At 41.2% G+C, this 21,379-nt stretch overlaps 1 protein-coding gene and 1 long non-coding RNA gene across 3 annotated transcripts in view; one reads left to right on the top strand and one right to left on the bottom strand.

Annotated features, from left to right (window-relative positions):
• The window catches only part of itfg1 (integrin alpha FG-GAP repeat containing 1), a 143,446-nt gene that overhangs the window by 12,628 nt on the left and 109,439 nt on the right, over positions 1-21,379 (top strand). For both annotated transcript variants that reach the window (XR_004332841.1, XM_032521774.1), the window contains exon 7: positions 13,429-13,478. Coding sequence is in view for 1 of the 2 variants with exons in the window: in XM_032521774.1 (XP_032377665.1) it covers positions 13,429-13,478 (50 nt within the window). In the remaining variant the exon portion in view is untranslated. The remainder of the gene's footprint in view (positions 1-13,428; positions 13,479-21,379) is intronic.
• On the bottom strand, positions 5,492-19,487 carry LOC116693100 (uncharacterized). The gene is made up of 3 exons (XR_004332846.1): positions 19,423-19,487; positions 8,555-8,566; positions 5,492-5,502 (listed from the first exon to the last, which is right to left on the bottom strand). It is a non-coding gene; the product is annotated as an uncharacterized LOC116693100 (long non-coding RNA).

Raw genomic sequence — 21,379 nt, 5'->3', positions numbered from 1 at the left:
CACAAAAACACGCACACACACTTTGTTCCAGTCCGTGAAATGAGCTATTCTATGCTTGTTACAGTAGTTCCGTGAGCAGCTTCTATTTACACACGCACACATGTGCGGCATAGAGAAAGTGAGCAAAATAGTTGTGTGGTGGTGTGTGGTGGGTGTGTGGTGTGTGTGTGTGTGTGTGTGGTGTGTGTGTGTGTGTGTGGTGTGTGTGTGTGTGTGTGTGTGTGTGTGTGTGTGTGTGTGTTGTGTGTGGGGTGTGTGTGTGTGTGGTGTGTGTGTGTGTGTGGTGTGTGTGTGTGTGTGTGTGTGTGGTGTGTGTGTGTGTGTGTGTGTGTGTGTGTGTGAGAGTGTGAGAGTGTGAGAGGGTTTGGCCATAATCCTCCCATAGCAACTGCACCTACGTTGTTCCCTGTAATGGTTTTATGAGATTATTTCCTCCGAGAATAGCATTGCTACATTCTACGCTGGTGTGTTATGCCATGTTTTTGAATGAGCTGTTTTGATAGATTGGGGTGAAAGTTACATAGTGTGGAGTTAGGACTACATATTGGCTTTGAGTCGGATTTATTCTGCAGAGAGAGAGAGAGAGAGTGTGTGTGTGTATGTGTGTGTGTTACAGTATGTGTTTGAGTAAGTGGTACACAGCAGATTACAATGGTAACTGCTTGTGTGTGGTATTGATGGTGTACGTATATGTATATACTTCTGTGTGGTTGCCATGACACTGACAGACATCATTCTGTATTGAAAGTGTTGTGACAAAATTACCAAGCCAGCGGTGTTGAAGCCTCTGAAAAAAATCCCTGATAGAGAAAAGCATCTTTGAAGAGGAAGTTCCAACCTTCTCAGCCTCTGTGAGACATTTGAACTGAGGGGGAATTTAGTTTATTATCATATTTCACTGCATTAACAAGTGGAGTGTGTGTGTGTGATGGCACAGCTTACCTGGTTTTCTCTCAGCGGACAAGGTAGCAGTACAAATTTATTTCACCCCATAAGTTTTTTAAGGTTTTCTCCTGCTCCTTCTTCTCTTGACAGTAAAGTAAATCGTCTTTGTGGGCTTTGGCCAAGTTTGAAAAAGCTCGTTTCACAGTCCAATGGTTCCTTGCTAGCAAAGGGACAGGGCCACATATCAATGGAGGTGGCCAGTGAAGATTTGGCTTCAACCCCACACAGTTCCCTCTCATACCTCTAAAAAAGGACACTCTGACATTGTGGATTTTACTATACATTTTGAGAAACATACTGAAAAGCTTAAAAAATAGAAGATGTTGCCCTCACTGCTGTTCTGGCCCTTTTACCTATCTTGGAAAAGTGCAATTATTCAGAATGCTAAGATCATGTTAGATTGGAACTACAATGGTTTTACTGATTACTTTAGGCTCTGCATAGACTGGAAAGCCTAAAAGTACCGGTATCTGTTAATTCCTTGTGAACCTGTGGCCTTTGCAGCCCGAGCTTTTCTGGCACCTTCAAGCTATTCTTGAACCACTGTGACAGGTTAAAGGTGAGCAGGCTTTTGCTTTTAGGGCTCTACTGCTTTGGGATGATCTTCCTGGGGATATCAGCTTCACAGAATCAGGATCATATTTTAAATATCCTTAAATATAAAGTTTTGTATTTCTGATTCTGAAACCTGCAGGTACAAGAGACCTGTAGCAGATGTTGACATTGTGGGTTCTTTGTCCAAAGTTGCAGGGGGCTTACTGTCTGTCCTCATCATCGGTCATCATCCATGCACCAGAACATTTCAGGATTTTGGACGGACATTTCATGTAAGATTGGTGTTCTTAACTCATCATACGGACAATAATGAAGGAAATGTGATTAGTTCTCAGCTTCTCCTAGTTCACATACTGTAGTTTGCTCAACTTTTTATCTTCTTGGATGTTTTTAAATCTATCTACTTCAAGGGCGACCTCTGACTTCTCTTAAGTTTGCTGAAACATATAGTTCAGGACCATAATAATAATTTGATTTGAAAATAAGTTTGTAGTTTTGGTCTTAGCAGAATGTCTTTTGACCATATTTCTTCAAATATTGCAAGTAACTTAATTGTATTTGCCATCTGAAGCACTTTGTAACAATCAACAGATTGCATAAATAGATTGGACTTGAAGGCGTACATATTTTCAGACTAACCTTATTGCCTCACTCTCAGCGAGGAGGAAACATTACCTCCCACTGTCTGTAGTTAGTATGTGTTTCAGTGGTGACGGCTGTGACATTTCCTCCAGAATACCAACGGCCCTCTCTCTGCCCAGCAGAGGCATGGACCAGTCCAAGGGTTAAAGACAGAGGGAACAAATCGATGCATGCAGACGAACACGGGGGGCTTGACTGATAGGCTGCAGGAGGGCTTATGTGGCAGGGCTATGGACACATATACAACGGACACACAAACACAAAAACAAGCAAGTGCACACACTTTATGCTTGCATCCTTCTCATTTTGCCTCATTACTGTCAGCCTTATTCAAACTCCAACAGACACACACACACACACAAAGTGGACATTTGTCTTCCTAAGTCCCGTAAACAGAGCAATGAGATCTAACGGCAAGGTGGCCTTCCTTGAGCCCATCTCCCCAGCACCCCCAGGGGAATAGAGCGTGTGTGTGTGTGTGTGTGTGTGTTGTGTGTGTGTGTGTGTGTGTGTGTGTGTGTGTGTGTGTGTGTGTGTGTGTGTGGTGTGTGGTGTGTGTGTGTGTGTGTGTGTGGTGGTGCGTGTGTGTGTGCGTGTGGGTGGCGTGTGTGCGCCTTGACAGCCAGAGGGGGATAGGAGTCAAAGCTTGTTTACTGAGCAACTGGCTAACAAATAACCTGCTCAGGGGCATCAGAGACATGACGAAACAAGAGGATCACCTCTGTCTCTCTTTCTTTCTATCACTTTATCACACTGTTTCTCTAACTCTCTTTCTCTTTTCCCTCTTCTTTGTTGGTCCCTCTTCCCTGCTCTGCCCTCATCCTCTTATGTTGCACACCATCATTTTCTCCTACGCATTTCACTTTCTGTTGCTCCACCAATACACGCACAGGCGGCCATAACCCTAATGGCTTGGAGCGTGGTGATGAGTGAGGTGACAGTACACATGCACAAGCACACACAGCATATCAGACACTAATGCAGCAGCCGCGGTGCTAGCTGTCACATCCCCTCTGCACTGCAGCCTGGACAAACCGCTCCGCTACTGCTGCTGCAAGGCCTTTTACAGGTACAAGGAGGGGGTGTAACACTGCCTCTGCTGTTACTGTTGTAGTTGTTGTTGTTGTTGTTGTTGTTGGCCTCAGATTGCCTCTCAAGTCTAAAGAAAGCATGGCCTGGGATTGGATATTGGAGTCTGGAGGAGGATTAGGAGGAAAAAAAGTTTTTAGGCAAGAGAAGAAGAAGGGAAGTTTAAAAGTAAAAAAAAAAAGTTTCCCTCGTCAGTTTTTCATCCTTAATTGAAATAATTAATGATGTTGTCATCATACTCTGTATTTTAATAATGAATAAACAGTGGGGGCTGCATTAGTTTAGTTGCCTATATATTATTTCAGCAATCCAGGACATTGCTGATTGTTTTTTCAAAATTTGCAGAAATCCAAGGCTCACTGTTGTAAATTTTGCAGAATGGCACAGAACAACTGTTAAAAATGCATCCAATGTCTGTAAGACAGAGACACGAGTTCAGTTATGAAAGGAGTCATGCAATAAACTGATATATAGTCCCGGCACTATCCAGCAGAGTGGAATCAATAATCTAGCTTTCTTCACTAGCGGTCATGTCCTCTCTCATCCCTGCAGCTATCCTCTCTCATCACACAGACCGCGTTTGCAGGTTGTGTAATGCAACGCACAACCGTAGACTGTATAAAATATGGATGTAGTCTCCATGATGTCACCCATAGATTTCTAAAAAAATAAAATTAAGCTCAAAAAGAGCGGATCCTGGGGTCTCCGTCCGACGCCATCTTGGCGGTGCCTGACTTTGGCTAATCCAAAAGAGACAGAGGTGGAGCGTAGATGGAGCTGAGGCAGGCTGAATAAAGTCCATTCTCGGCTCCTGTGAACAAAGCCCACCTGTCACTAAAAATGGAACGCCTTTAATTATGCAGAACTTTAAACCTAAATATAATTTAAACACACAGTTGTCATGAAGGGGGAACTCAGCCATAGAAACCAAACCCATATATTTTTCCAGGCTGTAAACATGTTTATTTCTGCTGTAAAGTTGGCCATTTTAAGATAGGGGGTCTATTGACTCCCTTTTGGAGCCAGCCTCAAATGGCCACTCGATGAACTGCAGTTTTTGGCTCTCACGCGTTGTCTTCATTTTTCAGCACCAGAGGTTTCCTCTTTCGCAACCCACTGCCTTTTGTGTTGAAGATTAGAAAGAGCGATGCTCCTTGCATATTTTTGCTCTTCTTGCTAGGCAACCATTGAATCTCCTATCCTCAGCCAACTGTTATTTTGCTGGGAAGTGAAATGACGTGGGGTGCTTTTCTGCTCTTGAGTAAATGTGTTTTTCAACTGAAGTTGTCAGGGCGCTCCTCTAAAAACGCAAGGGGCATAGAGCTTGCTTCTAGCAATGCTTCACTCTCATTAAAAAAAAAAAAAAAAGACGAAAACCCACCCCAGACTGCTAAAACATGCTCTGTCTTATCAGGGCCTTCTGCTGTCATGGAACTCCACAACCATACATCATGTACAGTGTATCTTGTTTAAAGGTTGTGGGCATAAACCGAGTGAATGTGTACAGAATATAGGCCACGATGACTCAGTGACCTGACTTTTCTTGGGAGTCAGTACCGGGCCTAACGGAGACCTGACAGCTCCATTAAACACACCAGTGTTTTCTTAATTTCCATAAAGGTCTGGCTTTCTCCGTGTTGACAAACCTTTCTGATATAAATGTGGAGTATAAAGGTACATTCACATCAATACGATTTGGTTTAAAAAATGCATTTCTTTTGCTACGTTAACACTTTGCGTCCACACCACCCCGGTGTTTCTGAGCCCCTAAAACAGACCTTTAGAAACCTTTGGAAACGACAACGCACCTCAGTCGGGCTTATTGTTTAGGTAGGTCTTACTTTTGTTGTTCTTTCTCCATCAATTTATGGATCCATGATTTTCAACCCCAGACATTCTGCTGCTTGTTCACACAGGCACGTGCATGCCCAGTGTCTGTACAAATGGTCAAGTGATATGTGTTGATAAGCATGCAAATATGGATGGAGATCCTTTCTGATACATTTGGTTTTTGAGTAACAGACCTGTGACTGTTCTCAGCTCACTGTTCACTGACTCAAGTAACACCTCTTGATCCGCAGCAGCAGCGCTATAGTCCTGGTCTACAGCGTATGACAGCTAAGGGGCTTTATGTGTGCATAGAGAAACAGATAGGAGAAGATCGTATAGGTTCCCACCTCCTGATGTCTATATTCTCCTCAATGTCAGAGTTGTCCTTCTCTGTTGAGGTTTAGCACCCGCCTAGCATCACCCTATCTGTTTATACAGAGGCTAATAGGAAGCCTGGTCTTTATCCCCACACTGCGGCTCAACATAATGGAATAGAGAGACATAATGCTGCTCGAGTCAAACAGTCAGCGGAGGCCTTTAAATTGCTTCCAATCCCCTTAACAAATCTGATGGAGAGGCTATGAATAACTCAAGGACCGCTCATCTCCCCGCGCTCTACTTCTCTCCGCTTCTCAGTCTAAACCTGAGTATCAACTTGGATTAACTCACTTTAGTTCACTTTTTTAATTACCACGTGTCAGCTTAAATTACCAGTTTACATTCCAGTTTGAAGATTTCGAAACAGACATCACAGGCTTGCAGCAAGTTCTGTGATAGAAAAGTGTGGGTAAAAAAATGTCCCCAGTCGTTTTAATTTTCTTCCTGAATGGATACAGAGAACAAACAATTGACTCCAGTCTCATGCGGTCAGATTACTTGAAATGACCTGGGTCTGATAAAGAGCACCCTTCAAGTTTCATTTCCACTTTATTTCTTTAGGGGAGCTGTGTATTTCTTTCATGCTTTTCCCCTCTATCGTGTCATCTAGCTCTCTTAATCCATTGAAATGGGGTTGTGGCAAATCTCACACCTGTTGCATCATCGATGTGTAACTTCAAACGTAGATTAGCAGGAGTTACCCTAAAATTGAGTAAAAACAGTTTGTACAGTACAGCTCAAGGCTGTTAAAATGAATCGTTGACCTGAAGGATTCTGCATCAATTCAGTGACAGACCACAATCAATTATTGCCTACCTAACTGGTTAAGTTTCTGGTCGCTGCTTTTTTTTGTTGCCTTTTGTCTGCTGTGTTCAGACTCCGCTACAGTCAGGGGGTGTCTTTTATAATAGCAGAAACAACAAAAAGGGGCATTTGTAAATATCTGACTGCTTGAATTTGTTGATGCAAACCATATGTAGCGATGTATAGTATTGAGGAGCTGATGCATCGTGATATTGATTTGGAACGAATCATTGACAGGATAATTGTAATTTAATCGTGAGACCAGTGAAGATTCACATCCCTAGGACAGCTTAGTCACAACATAAAGTCAAGATTGAACTTAAAATGTACACCTCCCCCTGAGCAGGTGCAAGTCGTTCCTTATCAACTGCTGTCATGCTGGAACGGCTAGAAAGATGGGAAAGACTAATGACTGAGCAGGAGGAATAGGTTCTTTGATACCACGGCTACATTGAGAGCATAATTGTCTGTGACAAACATCACTTTACATTTATGATGATATGCACGCTCAGTATTGCACTGTACAGTTACCATTACTTGCAAAAGATAGTGTGATTTTATGCTGCTTTCACATTAGACTGCCACTGGCACCAATATGTTACATTAACTTACTGTGAAGAAGGATCCACTTTGGCAGAATCTCGTATAGGTTTTCCAGAGACTTATGTCAATGTTGTTTTTTAGTAAGGTTTATGGCCATACTTAGATGGATGAAGTCACATTTCTATAATATGTTCACACATCAAAGCATTCTTTATATTCTAGTCTTTTGAAAAGTAACCAGTCTGTTTTAGGTCTCTTATTGTCTGTGTCTTTCACTCCCGTTACTTGAATGCTGCACTGCATGAAACATCACAATCAATGTAACAACTGTTGTGTAGATTTTATACTCAAATGTATGATCTAACCTACGTTAAGCAGCTGCAACAGGCTGCAGAGCTCTAGAATGGATGAGTCACAGACTGTATATAAAGATGGATGACGTGTCTCAATTTCCTCCCAAATGACCATTCACTAGTGAGTCACAGCTGCAATCATGACGTTTATATTACATCACATGACTGATAAAAACCAGACTTGTCAAAAAAAAACATTTCAACAAACATCAGTGTGATAACAAAAATATGTTTAATGACATAAAAACTATAAATAACTGATTTGACATGTACTACATGGCCCATCTGCTAAAAATGTGTTCCATTTAACTCAGAACTCAGAGCTGGCAATGACGTCACAACCAAGTTGAATGCGTTCCATTTACATGTCGGATTTTTATTGTTTTCTTTTGTTCTAGTCAGGTTAGCCATTGTTTGCAAAACCAGTTGATAACAACGCATTACGCGTGGTTTTGTGCACACAAACAGTGTTAGTCTTAACATATCTTTAAAAACAATTCACCAAAAAAACATTCCCCAGCCCACTATCTCTCATGTGGTTGCAGATGTTTTAATCCACAAGGTACATTGAACATTTTGGTGCCAACATGCGTCAGACACACAGTAAACACTTGTGTCCTACTGTAATAGAAACAGCATAGAGCCAATCAAACCTTTGAGTGGCATGCTGATATTTGTCCCAACAAAAACCGAGACGTGCTGTACCTCCCCAGTTCAGCAGCATGCTGGCCTGTGCTACAGTTTACATTGTTGTGCTGGTTGTTTTAAATACTTATGAGCTATGACAGTTGTTGCTCTCAACACCCTGTTATTGACAACAGACACACTTGCAATTATTCTATTAGTGTGAAAGGCTGGCTGATTGAAGATGATTGGTTGGATCGCAAGCCAATGACAAAGAAATTCTCACGCAGATGCACACACAGATATTTAAATAATGTGCTGAAATCATCCGTGCGGTGTGGGGGCGGGTATATGTGTGTTTATGCAGATTGCTCATCAAGTACTCGTTCATGTGGGTGTGACAGTGTGCTTTTTGAAGTGTAATTTGCCTAGAAGAGACAATTTAACGAAACAGAAAAATCTAAAAGAGTGTGCGAGAGCAGAGGAATGCAGAGGAAATAATAAAGGGATTATAGATTGCCTCTTTTGCAATTACAGGATTAGCATGCTTTTGCGTTGTACTGATTAGTTTTGTACGCCTGTGTGATCAGACACACCTTAAAAACTGGATGGCCTTAGCATCTAGTAGACTTTCTCTCAGTCTCCCTCTTCCATGTGCTTTTTATGCCTGGCATAGGCGTTGCTCTAGCCTTCACAGTTGGCATATCTTTAATTATCCGGCGACATGACATACCACTTAGAGCTCTGAATCCCTGTTGCTCTTACGCAACCCCACCCTCCCACACACAAACACATTTATATACCTCAATTATGGATGCATCTTTCCCAAGTGGTGGAGTGACAGCTCTATTAGCTTATGCTTTGAATGTGCTCATAGTGCCGAGTGCCAGACTGGGGGTGCTGTTGAGTCGTTGTAGGTTTTGATGCCTGCAGATTACGTGTAAACCTAAAAGTGATGAATAAAAGTCAACGTGTGGTGGAGCATTCTGAACATACATACATACATACATACAGTAGCAGCTGTAAACAACACCAAGTGAATTTTCAAACCCACCACCTATCCAAACACAATGAATAAAAAGATCAAAAGATGCCACTAATCTAAGCAATAGATATAAAGCTTAACTGTAAGAGCATTAAAGACAATTTGGTACAAAGTGATGCACAGAGTATTCAAATTATAGCAAAGAATTGAATAAAAGTACATTGTATTAAATGAATTTGTATTAGGACTTTGTGTTGAGAGGTTTTTTGATAATCAAAGCCCTACCTGAAGATGTACAGATATAGCTAGTCAATAGTCCAAATCACACCTTATGGCAAGTGCCCTCTTCAGGACTTTAGCCCTGATTTTACGTAGGCCTGCTCGATAAATTGTTATAAAATGATCTTGAGTTCTTGACTTCTTCATTAAAGCCTCTATGTCTAAGGCTTGTGGTGATGCCTAATGTGCTATAGGAACCAAAAAATATCTATGTTTGGTACTGGCTATTTGTTTTGTTTTGTCATGGTTCATGTGTGCAATAAACATTATACTTTGTGAGAAAAGCTACAGCCAATGAGAGAGCAAGACATGAGCTGTGGGAAAACCAGGGGAAGGGTCGCATATAACCTTACTGAACGTGTTGCATTTGCAACATGGACCAAAGTTGTTTTTTCACATAGAGAAAACATACAAAATAATAAAGATCTGTGGAAACAGGCTATTTGTGAACATGTGCCAGTGGCAACCCCCCCCCCCCTAAAAGAGCTCAGTCTGATCTTTTTTTCTTTCTCATTTTATGGTTGCAAATCAGTCACCAACAACTTGAAGGGCTTGATCTGGCAAAACATTCAAAAATCCTGTTTTATTTTATGATATTGCGTCATGTCCCGTGTCACTTTGCATGTCTGTTTTTGTGACATAACGTAGTTTGGAGACTAGATTCAGGGGAGTCCTCCGGGCGAAAGATCTAGAAGTGTGCGAGCCCCTGTTGCTGGTCAGTCAGGTAATATGAAAACGAGACAGAAAGTTGTTTAGTGTGTGAACAGTGCAGCGAACTGGTCACTTTGAAAGTCTTGTGGTGGGAACTTAGCTTTCAAAGTATTCAATACCATTTTAAATTCAAATCTAATTCCCTGTGGTGGCCAAAGAACTAAAAGCTAAAATCAAACATGTTTTGTATGTTGCAAGTGGCCCGTTGTAGATATAGTCCTAAAATCATGCCAATTAAATAATATCAAAGGATTATTTGGAAAGAATAATCAAGGCAATAAGGCTCATGTTTTAAGCCCTACTGACTGTTCACAACAGTGCTGCGGCGCACCCGCTCATCTTTTTCTACTGAGCTATGGTTTGATGGGATTAGCAGGCTTTGATGGTTGTGCTGGTCACTTCCAATCATACAGGTCTAACAGGATTACTGGTAGCTTGTTATGATACTGGGACAGCCACAGTGCCTGTTTGATGTCACCTGAAAGACGTCATAATCGCCTCTTGAACAATAATCCTGTATTTCAAAATTTTCTCAAGAATCAGTTGATGATAATAAAATCCACTAAATAAAATCCTTAATTATCCTAGAGATTGAATACATAGTACTTGTCTAACTTAAATTATGAAGAAATATCTATAAGTTTGTAAAGGGATAGGTTCTCCCACCCATACTGAGTAAAGTGGAGCAAGGCAGTACAAACTACTTTAATAACACAAAGGACTTTCACTTAGAATCCACTCTGTTCTGTTCTGTTTGATTCTTCTCTGGTCTGTTTTGTTCTGTTCCTCTTTGTAATATCTCTTTTAACTTGAATGAGTCCCTAAAAGGCCCTTGGCGGCCCAGTTAAAGTCCCTAGAACCGTAAAGCTGTGTTAAAGTGAGTGATGGTGGCAGCAGTTAGGGTTATACTGCAAGCTAGCAGCTCTTTATGAGACTGTGTAAAATTCTTTCTGCCAGGGACTGAGGAAGGGAGGGGAGAGTGGAGAAGGACAATGTACTGAAGAGGATAATGTCAAAAGGATCCCATTATACCTTATTGCTCAGTTTACCAAAGGGAATTGGCTTTTCTGCATATGCATAATCCCCTTGACAGAACTACTAAAATGCATATTCTCTCAGGATAGATCAGAGATCAGGGCCATGTGTGGTGCAGTGTCCCAAGAGAGAAACAGGTTGGAGTTTAGTGTCCTGCTCAAGGGGGCTTTTCACATTCAAGTCTTCCATCTACACCCTCAATACACTTCCTGACAGTGGCACGAATCGGCAAAGGGTAGTTTCAAGTTGGACTGTCCTTCAGACTGAAGGGAAAGAAATTAGTGGAGAAAAGAGTTAGGCAGTAGTGAACTTGGGTAAAAAGAGAAGGCGAGTGGTAAGATGAGGAGCGAAGAGAGGAAGTGCTCCCACAGCGAGAATGTTAAGTGATTACACGATGAAGATCTCTTTGTGCATCTCTCTGATCCTCCGTCTACCCCATGACTCTCTCACTGACACACTGCCATCGCACCTAATCAGCCAATCACGGCTGGATTCTGTCTAAGAGGCCTGATTGGCAGATTAACCAAACTCATCAACACACCACCCAGTGCGACTTCAAACACACTGTAACACGGGGAAGCAGATACACAGTGTGCTAATTAGTGTGTGTGTGTGTGTTGTGTGTGTGTGTGTGTGTGTGTGTGTGTGTGTGTGTGTGTTGTGTGTGTGTGTGTGTGTGTGTGTGTGTGTGTGTGTGTGTGTGGTGTTGTTTGTGTGTGTGTGTGTGTGTGGGTGTGTGTGTGTGTGGTGTGTGTAAATATGCATGCATTTGTCATCTTCTTTGCATTACTGAGTCTTTGTGGGTAACGTGTCTGCAAGTCCACACAGTTTAAAGTTAAACTGTTTTACCACATTAAGCAGCTTGAAAGTGGCTTAACTTTGCGTTTGAGTTTTGTTTTTTTGTTTTTTGGGGGGGGGGGGGGGGGCTGGCAGAGCTGGTGGTGCTGTAGTTGGTTATATAACCACCATCTTTTCCTTTGTAAACACAAAGGCACATATCCTCTATAATAACTTATATAATATACAATATTATACTTCTCTTAGTTGCTGCAATTAAGCCACAGATGTACTGTAAATACAGTGTTTATCTGGTAAAATACTGTAACAAAGAAACCACATCAAATCCACATTTTCTTTACTCGACACTAAATGAATGGATGGAAGTGTTGTTTGTCAGGAGGTGCTACCATAGTGGGAAGAACAAATGCAGGAATTTTGGAGAGAAAGTGGGAAGCATGAAAAACCTAGATTTAAAGACGATACCTACCTGATGCTCCGCTACATGAGCTGGCAAGATGTTCCTGGAGAGTGGAACTCTCCTTGAGAAAGCTATTTTACTCTGCTGATTATTTTCCTCCGTTCTGGGGATGACTGCAGTGGAATCCTGGGATAACGTTTCAGAGCACATCCGCGATCCACTAGGGGAGCTCAGATTGGTAAACTCAAATAGGAACGGTGTTCAGTCAATACAGTGTTTGACATGTAGCCAATAAAAGAGTCATTCAGTCAAAGTTTTGTATCTTTTTTATAAATTTTTCATGCACTTTTGTAAGGAGTCACAATACAGGATTAGATGCAGTGGCCACTGCAGTACTAACATATACAGGATTTTCACAGTAGTCATCATTATTACACACAACCTTCATTCTTTTTGTCTTCCCTTCATTCATCCCACATTATCATTATTTGTCCTAGGCAGAGCACTGCAAGTATAGCAGGGCCCTAAGAAAGATCAATGCCAATATGTATTTCATATCCAATTACTGGAGCAGAACCACAGTCCAGAGAAGGCGACGATGAAAGTGAACGCCCTCTCACAGAGAGACACATATAAACTGCATTAGAAGTACAGCCTGCAGCCAAAGCTTCAACTACAAGGAGTAGGAGTACAAGCACAGGTTATAGGATTCCAATAGAGCGTGCTACAGGCATTACCAGGGGGGGGAAGTCTCCAAAAAGCTTAGTTTCCCCCACTATCCTTTTTCTTTCTCCTCACCTGTTTTTCTTCTACTGCTTTGAGAAGCCAATTCATATGTATTGCGTTAGGAATCCCACCTGTATATTTATCAGCCACTGCCTATCTGAGGCAGAGTGAAAGAGAATGGTCAGAACATAGCAAAGTCTGCCCTACTCATCACTAAACCATGCTTTGAAATGGTGAAGTTTATACACCAATGTTCTGTTTCTATTTATTCATTTTTACTTATAAGCTGTATGAGTAAGCACGTGATGTTTAATAATCTGGATATTTACAAGTAGCTCTGTACATTAAACATGATGACGGGTCACGGTTGACAGGTCTCTGTATTAAAATGCCAACATTGGCATTTTTCCGAAACCACTTCTTGCCATCAGCAGTTACATATAATACAGACGCTCTACTAAACCTTGATTATAATTTACAATAAAGAGTATGTCTCCTGTGTAACTGAGTCCTCATAAGCAATCCAAGCAATTACTGACTTTTTATTGATCTCCTTTTTTCTAATCATTTCATCAAGTCCGTGACAGTACTAAGGTTCACAGCTAGAGCGCATTTTCTTCATTACAGATCAATAGTCCCTGCTCCATGTTTGATTATGATTGCCAGATGAACCGATGTATCACTTAATGACTTGCTCCCCCCCTTCTGTTTCTGTGTCCTTTCTACTGTAGATTTGTTCCTGACAACTGAAGGGCCTAAGTTTGAGTTTTGGATCAGCAAGGTAATGAGATTTTTGACCTTGTTCTCTTCTTGTTGTTGTCCCAGCTCTCCTTTCTACTGCCTGTCTTTTCAAGAGTCAGTTCAATCGGGGCAGCCATGATACAGTCATGTAGCCGTGCAGTATGATCACTGTATGGTAAACAGAATGTTGTACAGATCAAGTCATAGTTTTTAAACTGCTGGTCTTTATGTATTCCCTTTTGCATTAACCACTCACTCAATAAACCAAATCATTTTACCACAAGGTGTAAAATATGTATTTCTGTAGTTTTGTCTTCAGTTAATCCTCTTTGAGGCAAAAGAACATAAATAGTTAGATGGGTCCGTTCTTTTTAAGTGTTTGGAGGTGTGTGTGAGTTAAACAATGTAGACTTTAAAAACTATCAGTGATCACTGTTCTGGTTAAGTGGTTTTGGACCGTTGGTCCATTCTGAGTGGGCTCGGTCAGTGAAGGGAATGTAGCGCTCCTTTCTGAGTCCCTGCCACTCGTAGCAGCTACTGAGGAGAAAAGATCTTTCATGAAGTACTGGTCCACAATTCATAGCACCTATCTGTTGCATTGCTCTGTTCTTTTTATCACTCATGTTAACGTTTAATGCTTTTAAAATAGTTAGTTTTTTTTAGTGTTGATTTTTCAAGCTCTAATTGCAATTTGTGAATTGAAATTTAAGGGACAGCATAGTGGTTAGTACTGTCTTTTCAGAGCAAGATGGTCCTGGGTTTGGATCCACTGACATAAACTGAATGGGTGTTAAGTTGGTCTATGTGTGGGCTGTAACCTGATGTCTTTGGGGAAATTGGAAGCAATGTGTTTACTGGGTCAATGGGAACCACAATGAATAGCTGTAACTTAATGTTTGTTCAAACTTTATTTATATTTGTTTAAAGTTTCCGATTATTGACTAAGATACATCTAAGAATGTTTTTTTTATTCCCCAGCTTAAAAATGACACAGTATTTCATTACTTTTAATGTGTATGTTTACATTATCTAGGGACCTACTGTATAATACAGTCCATAAAAGGCATATTGTGTGTATCCCACATATGAACTATGTCCAATTTGTCCACCAATAGAAGGGTTATGTGTGCAAGTTGAACCAAAGGTATTTAACTTGTGATCAAAGAGTGACAACACACCACCGCTCTGTTCACTTCTGCAATGTAACAAACAGATGTGCAAAGCTTTGGTGTTGGGGTGCAGCATTGTTTTCTCTGCTGCAGGAATAGTTAATATTCTGGGAGAGCAGAGAGGGGATGCCGTGGCTCTGGGTTTTTGTTGAAGGGGCCTATTTGAAATTCAGCAGGTCGAGGCACAAGCCGAACAGTAGTCTATCTTATCACAGAGAGGGGAAATAGGAGAAAGGAAGGGGAGGAGGTAAGGAAGAAGAGAGAAACAGAGGGAGATTGAAGGATTTGGCAGAGACAGAATGTGTGTGATGGTAGAGAGCGTCCAAGCAGGAGCAAAATGAAACAAATAAACCACCTTACCCCAAAACCAGTAGGATGGGTGGCAAGTGGTAGGAATGTTGATAAGGTGACTGGGTGATGCAAGGGAATATTTTAGAAAAAACATGAAGATAGTTTTATAAAAATGTATGTGCCTTTTTCTTTGAATGTCTGTCAGTTAGAAGTATTCTTTTTTTAAACTTGTTTGGTGGAAGGTTAGGCCCATAGGCCAAGGAAGAAGTGATGGCAGTGGCAGTCTGTGGAGCGGTTGGTCCACCGCTTTGGTCCTGACTCAAATCTTTGATAACTATTTGATGGATTGCCACGCAATTTTGTAAAGACATCCATGGTCCCCAGAGGATAGATCCTACGGGCTTAGGTGATTCTCTGTCTTTCCTCTAGCATCACAATGAGGTTGACTTGTTTTTGTTTTTGCTGTTGAAATATGGTACTATTAGATGAATTGTCATGAAATATGGTACAGGCAATCATGGTCCCTGAGGATTCATTGTTTTGATGATTTATCCCCTGACCTTTCATTTAGTGCCATTTTTAGCTCAAAATGTCTGTTTATCTAATACTTTGGTTTATGCCAAAATACCTGCAAAGCTAAAGACATTCCCATCGGCCTCAGCTGTAAGAAGAAAGAAAATAAACAAGTCTTATCACACTGGGCCACTGGTTTAATTGATAAGCTCTGCCCACTACCAGCCAGCCAAAAAAAGTGTTAAATATATACCGGCAAACATTAAAATGCTAGCCTTATTACTGTGAGCATGTTAGAATGCTAACATTAGCATTTACCTTAAAGTGCCAGCATGTCGATAGACTCCTAATAAAATAAAAAGAATCGGACGCATGTATGATGATTGTCTAACTGTGTAATGTAATGCAGATCTGGCTCTAATGCAAATTGAAAATGTCTAAACATTTTGTATTATTGAACTAGCACATTTAGAGCATTGGGCACTTCTGCCTTGGCAGCTTTCAGAGAGCTTGTTTTTTCAACCATTAGCCTTTGTTTATCTGCCATAAAGCAAAGTAGAAAATGTGGAATTAGCATGTAGATGACAAATGGAGTGGTACTTTGCCTCAGTAAAAATAGAAAGTAATTTGCCATCAAAGCTTTGTGTTATCTGTGTAGGGACACAGAGGTTATCTCCTTAAGCTTGGCACAGAATTTGTATAATAATTAGCATCAAGACATGTTTGTGTCATTGTTTTTTGTCATTTCTTCATCATAATTAATTAATCATCCAGTCTTTTATTAGTTATTGTCTTTGTGGAATGGGTCAATATGCCATTCAGTGCTCCGTTGTTTGGTGGATCTTTTTAAATGCTGGAACTGGAGTGTGGAGCAAAGGTTTTGGGAGCAGGAAACCGTCTACACGCACTGTACACTCAGTGACAGACAGAATGAGATAGTCAGAAAAGGTAAACTGCAGGTCCACTACAGTTTACCTGTATCACTCCATCTCATTGTCTTTTTTTAGCTCATGTAGAAACCCAATCCTTTCCTTTTATTCTTGCAAAATTTCTTTCTAGTTCTTTTGGTCCCTAGTTCCCTTACTGCACATACAAGTGCTCACATTCAAACACGCTTGAATAGATACCAAAATATTGTACATCCAAACATACATGGCCATGGCTATACACGCACATGCTCACACACATATACAGAAACACATTTCCAGCCTCCTCAGAGCATTAGACCCCTGTTAATCCCACTACAGTATTCGGTTCAATGCAGCTGCATCTATCGGTCACAGGCCAGCACACTCCTCTTTCTCCAGCACTCTGTTTTAATTACTTTTCTCTGTTTCCTCTCGCTCCTAAGTCTCCTTCCATTCCTCCCTGTTCCTCTGTTTTCCTGCGATTACACAAGCGAAGGCAGTCACAGATGGGGCGTGAAGGGGGGGGCTGCAGCGATGAGTGAAAAGAGGTGTTTTCATTTGACGTCAAGTAGAGCCAAGTCGTTTTAAAGGTCAATTCTACAACGGGTGATATAATAATTTGCGAGGGACAAACTGATGCCTCTGGTTGCATACTGCAGTGTCCTACATAAAAATTCCATCTCTCTGTTTATAGTCTTTCATACACTTTCAGAACAACCCACATGTATTTTAGCACTGTACACTACTACCAGAGTCTCACCAAGCACACAGGACCAGGATGTCAATTTCCGTGGAAGAACAAAACATATTTTATTGTGTACTTTTTTAATCACTTGAGCATTATGCTTCCTTGGACGCTTACAGTAAATTTGGGGTATTTTATCTGTTTTTGCAAAGAAAAACAATAAAATTGCCCCCTGCACAATGGCCTATTTCATGCTAATTTTGCATTATCATAACTTCCCTGTCCCTAAATGAGCCCCCCCCGCCTTAAAAGCATGAATTGCACATAGTAGTCCTATCCCAAAGTGATCCTTTAGGACTAAGGACTCACAGACTTACTGAGTGAGTGTGTGAGGCCCCATGGGCTCAGATATAGGTATAAATGGGATTGGGACAGCACTTCACCAGATCACATGTTACCTTGGCGACGAAATTACACAGATGTTGACACTGGCCAGTTTGGGAATTTTAATTTTAAGTTTATTGCTTTCCACACGGCCAAGGCTGTCCGCTCCGCTCCATGGTCGTGTGGCGTGCTGTTGTTTACCTTTTGTAATTTCCGGATTTTCCTATGGTCTCCGCAGGAAATGTCACAACGCTTTGAACTGTGGGTAATTCCCTTTGGTGAAGTCTGCATCGATGCAGACTCACGAAAAGGGCTCGTTAAGTGTGTACTCACAACCTCACGCCCTTTGAAATTCGACATTGGGACAACCCTAAGACCTTATGAATTTTTGCGGGAACGTGCACCAAAATCTGTGAGTCTGTGAGTCTGGATTTTGGGATTGGGCCAGTGAGTGTTTACACAGGCCTTACCTTCTAAAAGGCAAAACAATATCAGACTAGTAACATGAGTTTTCCAGTGATAATGCTGTTGTCTCTGAATTCATCATGATGATTTCATGTGATTGTGGTGTGTGTGTGTGTGTGTGTGTGTGTGTGTGTGTGTGGTGTGTGGTGTGTGTGTGTGTGTGTGTGTGTGTGTGTGGTGTGTGTGTGTGTGTGTGTGTGTGTGTGTGTGTGTGTGTGTGGTGTGTGTGTGTGTGTGTGTGTGTGTGTGTGTGTGTGTGTGTAAAATAGTAAGACCTGTAATCCCTTCATCTTCAGACATCAATCATCTGTTGTCAAATTGACCACACACACAGTTTTAATAATGACGTCTTAATCAGGCAACCAGCAGCAGTCAGTCACACTGGCTGAGATCTCAATGCATAGAGAGTTAACACCCTGGTGGGTGTGTCTTTATGTGTGTGCGCTCGATTGGAAGCTTTTGATCTAATTGACATGTTGATTCTCCCTGCTTTTGAAGAGATCAGCTTAACTTTTTAGATTTTTAAATAAGTGCCTTTACTTTATGTCTCATCTGCATTCAAAATGTAATACTGAACTGGAATGTAATACTGGGCTTCATAGCCTGACCATGCACAGCACAGAACACCCTCCGTAGAGTTTCAGGTGACATCATGTGTTGAGTTTGAGTGCTTTGTAGCCCTGTGGTAGACTGCAGTTTTGTACATGAAGCGCTTGTCTACACAAATAAATTGATATTTAATGAAATCTAATGTGCTATGGGATTTGTGCACATGTCACACACACACACAACTACTGCAATAGCCAAATTAGTATTTGTAGGGTTTAGTCACAGTCAGCACTTTTTAGGCAGCGTATTATTAGCAGACAGTGAAAGTAAAACAAAGGAATCCTTGAAACGTATACGTTTATTTGGGCAAGTTTATTCCTTTATTCTTTTTCTTTTCTGGGTCTCTCCTTCTCTGTTTCTCTCTCTCTCTCCCTCACACACACACACACACACACACACACACACACACACACACACACACACACACACACACACACCACACACACACACGTCTGTTCATGCATGATGGTGGCTGTTGCTGCGCATGCTATCTACCCTGCTCCTGTTTATTCAAAACCAATTAATTTTCTTCCCCCAGCAACATAAAACACTTATTTTGCAAAACACTTTCCCCCAGGAAATCCTTCCTGGCTCCAGATTATAAGAACATTTACCAATATTTAGGATGAGATGTTCCAGTCCTTTTATGCCAAAATCAAGGATGAGCAGTCGTGCAGAGGCCCCATTCAGATGTCAAAATATTGATGTACTAACTGACCTAAAGGCAACTTCAGGCCACACCGTCATAAATCTAGTGGACCGTCCCACTGGCACCACTACTCATTAGTCTCCTAATCTAAATGTCTCGGGCTGGAGTGGGAGACTTTGAGTACGAGGATGTCATTCAGATGATCAAATGATCAATAACTGCTGCCTGCTATACCTATGATTAGGGCCTATACAGACAACATAATATCAGCCCATGATTGGCACCATAGGCCTGAGATGCTGAGATGTCACAGGAGGAAAAGCACAGATGTCAATAGTACAATGAATGATGGCTGAATTCCATTTAGCTGCCCGGGTTTCAGAGTCCTGGTTTTGTGCATGCTGACTCACTTGTCACATCTTCTCATTGTCATGGCTTAGTAGGAATGGAGCCATCGTTAATAATATTAGTAACAGCCGTGCTAAATACTAAAATACTAAGAGAAACCAAAAACCCTGAGGGTATGAGTAGGGGGGTAGGGAGAATAGGTCGAAGTCTGGATCAGTGGATGTGGGGTGCTTATCGTTTGTTCAACAGTCTGATGGATGCTGGCACAAAGGTGGACATGGTTCCTTTGGATCGTAGGGGAAGGGAATGGAATCTCCCCCTGACGGTAACAGGTGGTTATTGAGATTATGGGTGGGGTTCGATATGATGAGTTTACTTTTCTGATGGCCTGTTTATCAAATATGATTGTGAGATTGGTCTGGGGTTGTCCAGTGATCTTCCTGATCTTAATGATTCTGTTGAGGGGACATTTGTCCAACTCTACCCAGGAACCAAACCATGCCAGTACGCTGAAGGTGAGGGTGGATTGGATGAAACAGTTATGAACTGACTGGAGTATTGGCTTGTTTACCTGCAGTCGTTGTAGCTTCTGAAGAAAGTACCGGTGGTGTTGACATTTCTTGAAGATGTGGTCGGTGTTACTTTTAAAAGTCAGCTTGTGGTCAATCATTAATTGCGTTACAATGTCAGTGTCGCAGGAATGCTGTTCAGTGTTGTGTAGAGAGGAGCCATTTAATTGAACTGTTTTTAATTTCATAGTTCTTCTATCTTCCTCTTTCTTAGTTTACACTGACGTTTGACATTTAGTGGAATTTTAGCCATAGATTAATTGATTAAAATAAATTCACAAATCAATTTGTCTGCACATCTCATCTTGATTCAGTCTCTATTTCTTTGTGTTTCAGTTCACCTTCTTTATGCCTCTCAATTCATTCTTATTAACTTAAGGAAATATAGTAGAAAAATAAAATTACCAGAAAATGAACATAATAAAATCATCATGTAGATAAGAACAGTTTTTGCATTTAAATAATAAGTGGCTTGCGCACAGTAGTGACTGCAGTATTTAACCACACATACACACATAGCGTCCAACACGACTTATACATAATGCATATGTTGCTCTCTCTGACTCAGTCCTATTATCTCTGTCACCCTCTCTCTTCCTGTCATTCTCACTCTCCGTCTTTCTCATTAATCACTAATGTTGGTATCAGCAGTCACCAGTTTTCCCACATACGTCATACACACCCTCTTTTCACCCACTGATATGCTTATCTGCTCTTCATTCTCCATTGCCCTCTGTAAAGGGCACCGTTCAGCAATGGCTTTAGATGCGTGTCAAACACGCACACCCATTTTTATTTTTTTATTTTACCCCATATATTGTAACATCAAGACGCAAGTAAACCTGAGATGATGTGTTATGGCAGGACCATCAAATGGCATGGCCTGGGTTCGCTGCCATGAGGGTTTTACAAGACAACCCAAGAATGAAATTAGTTCTAAACCAATTGATTGGATGGTCAATTAATTAATCTGCAACCATTTTGAAGCAACAATTTAAAAAATTGACAGTTGAAGTCATTTTTTCGAGCAAAAAATGTCAAAAACGGGATGTTTTCCAGCTTCTCAGATGTTAGCATGACATCATTTTTATATCTTCAATTGTGCATTCATGGGCATCAGGAAGAAGAATTTCCCACTGAAAACATCATCATTCACGTTACTTCACGTGGGAATGCAACAATTTGTTATGCATACACAAATATAACAGAAAAGAAGGACGCACATCCCAACCATGTGAATGCTGGCAGTCGGAAAAACAGTGTAATCCCTGGGGTGGTCCCTGATATTCCCTGGTGGCATGAACGCACCATTAGTATTGTACTGTTGGTTGGACAAACAAAGCAGGTTGAT

Source organism: Etheostoma spectabile, chromosome 1, assembly GCF_008692095.1.
Source record: "Etheostoma spectabile isolate EspeVRDwgs_2016 chromosome 1, UIUC_Espe_1.0, whole genome shotgun sequence".
Lineage (NCBI taxonomy): Eukaryota > Metazoa > Chordata > Actinopteri > Perciformes > Percidae > Etheostoma > Etheostoma spectabile.
The sequence above is the reverse complement of the archived record's forward strand: the minus strand, read 5'-3'. Positions and strand labels throughout refer to the sequence as shown.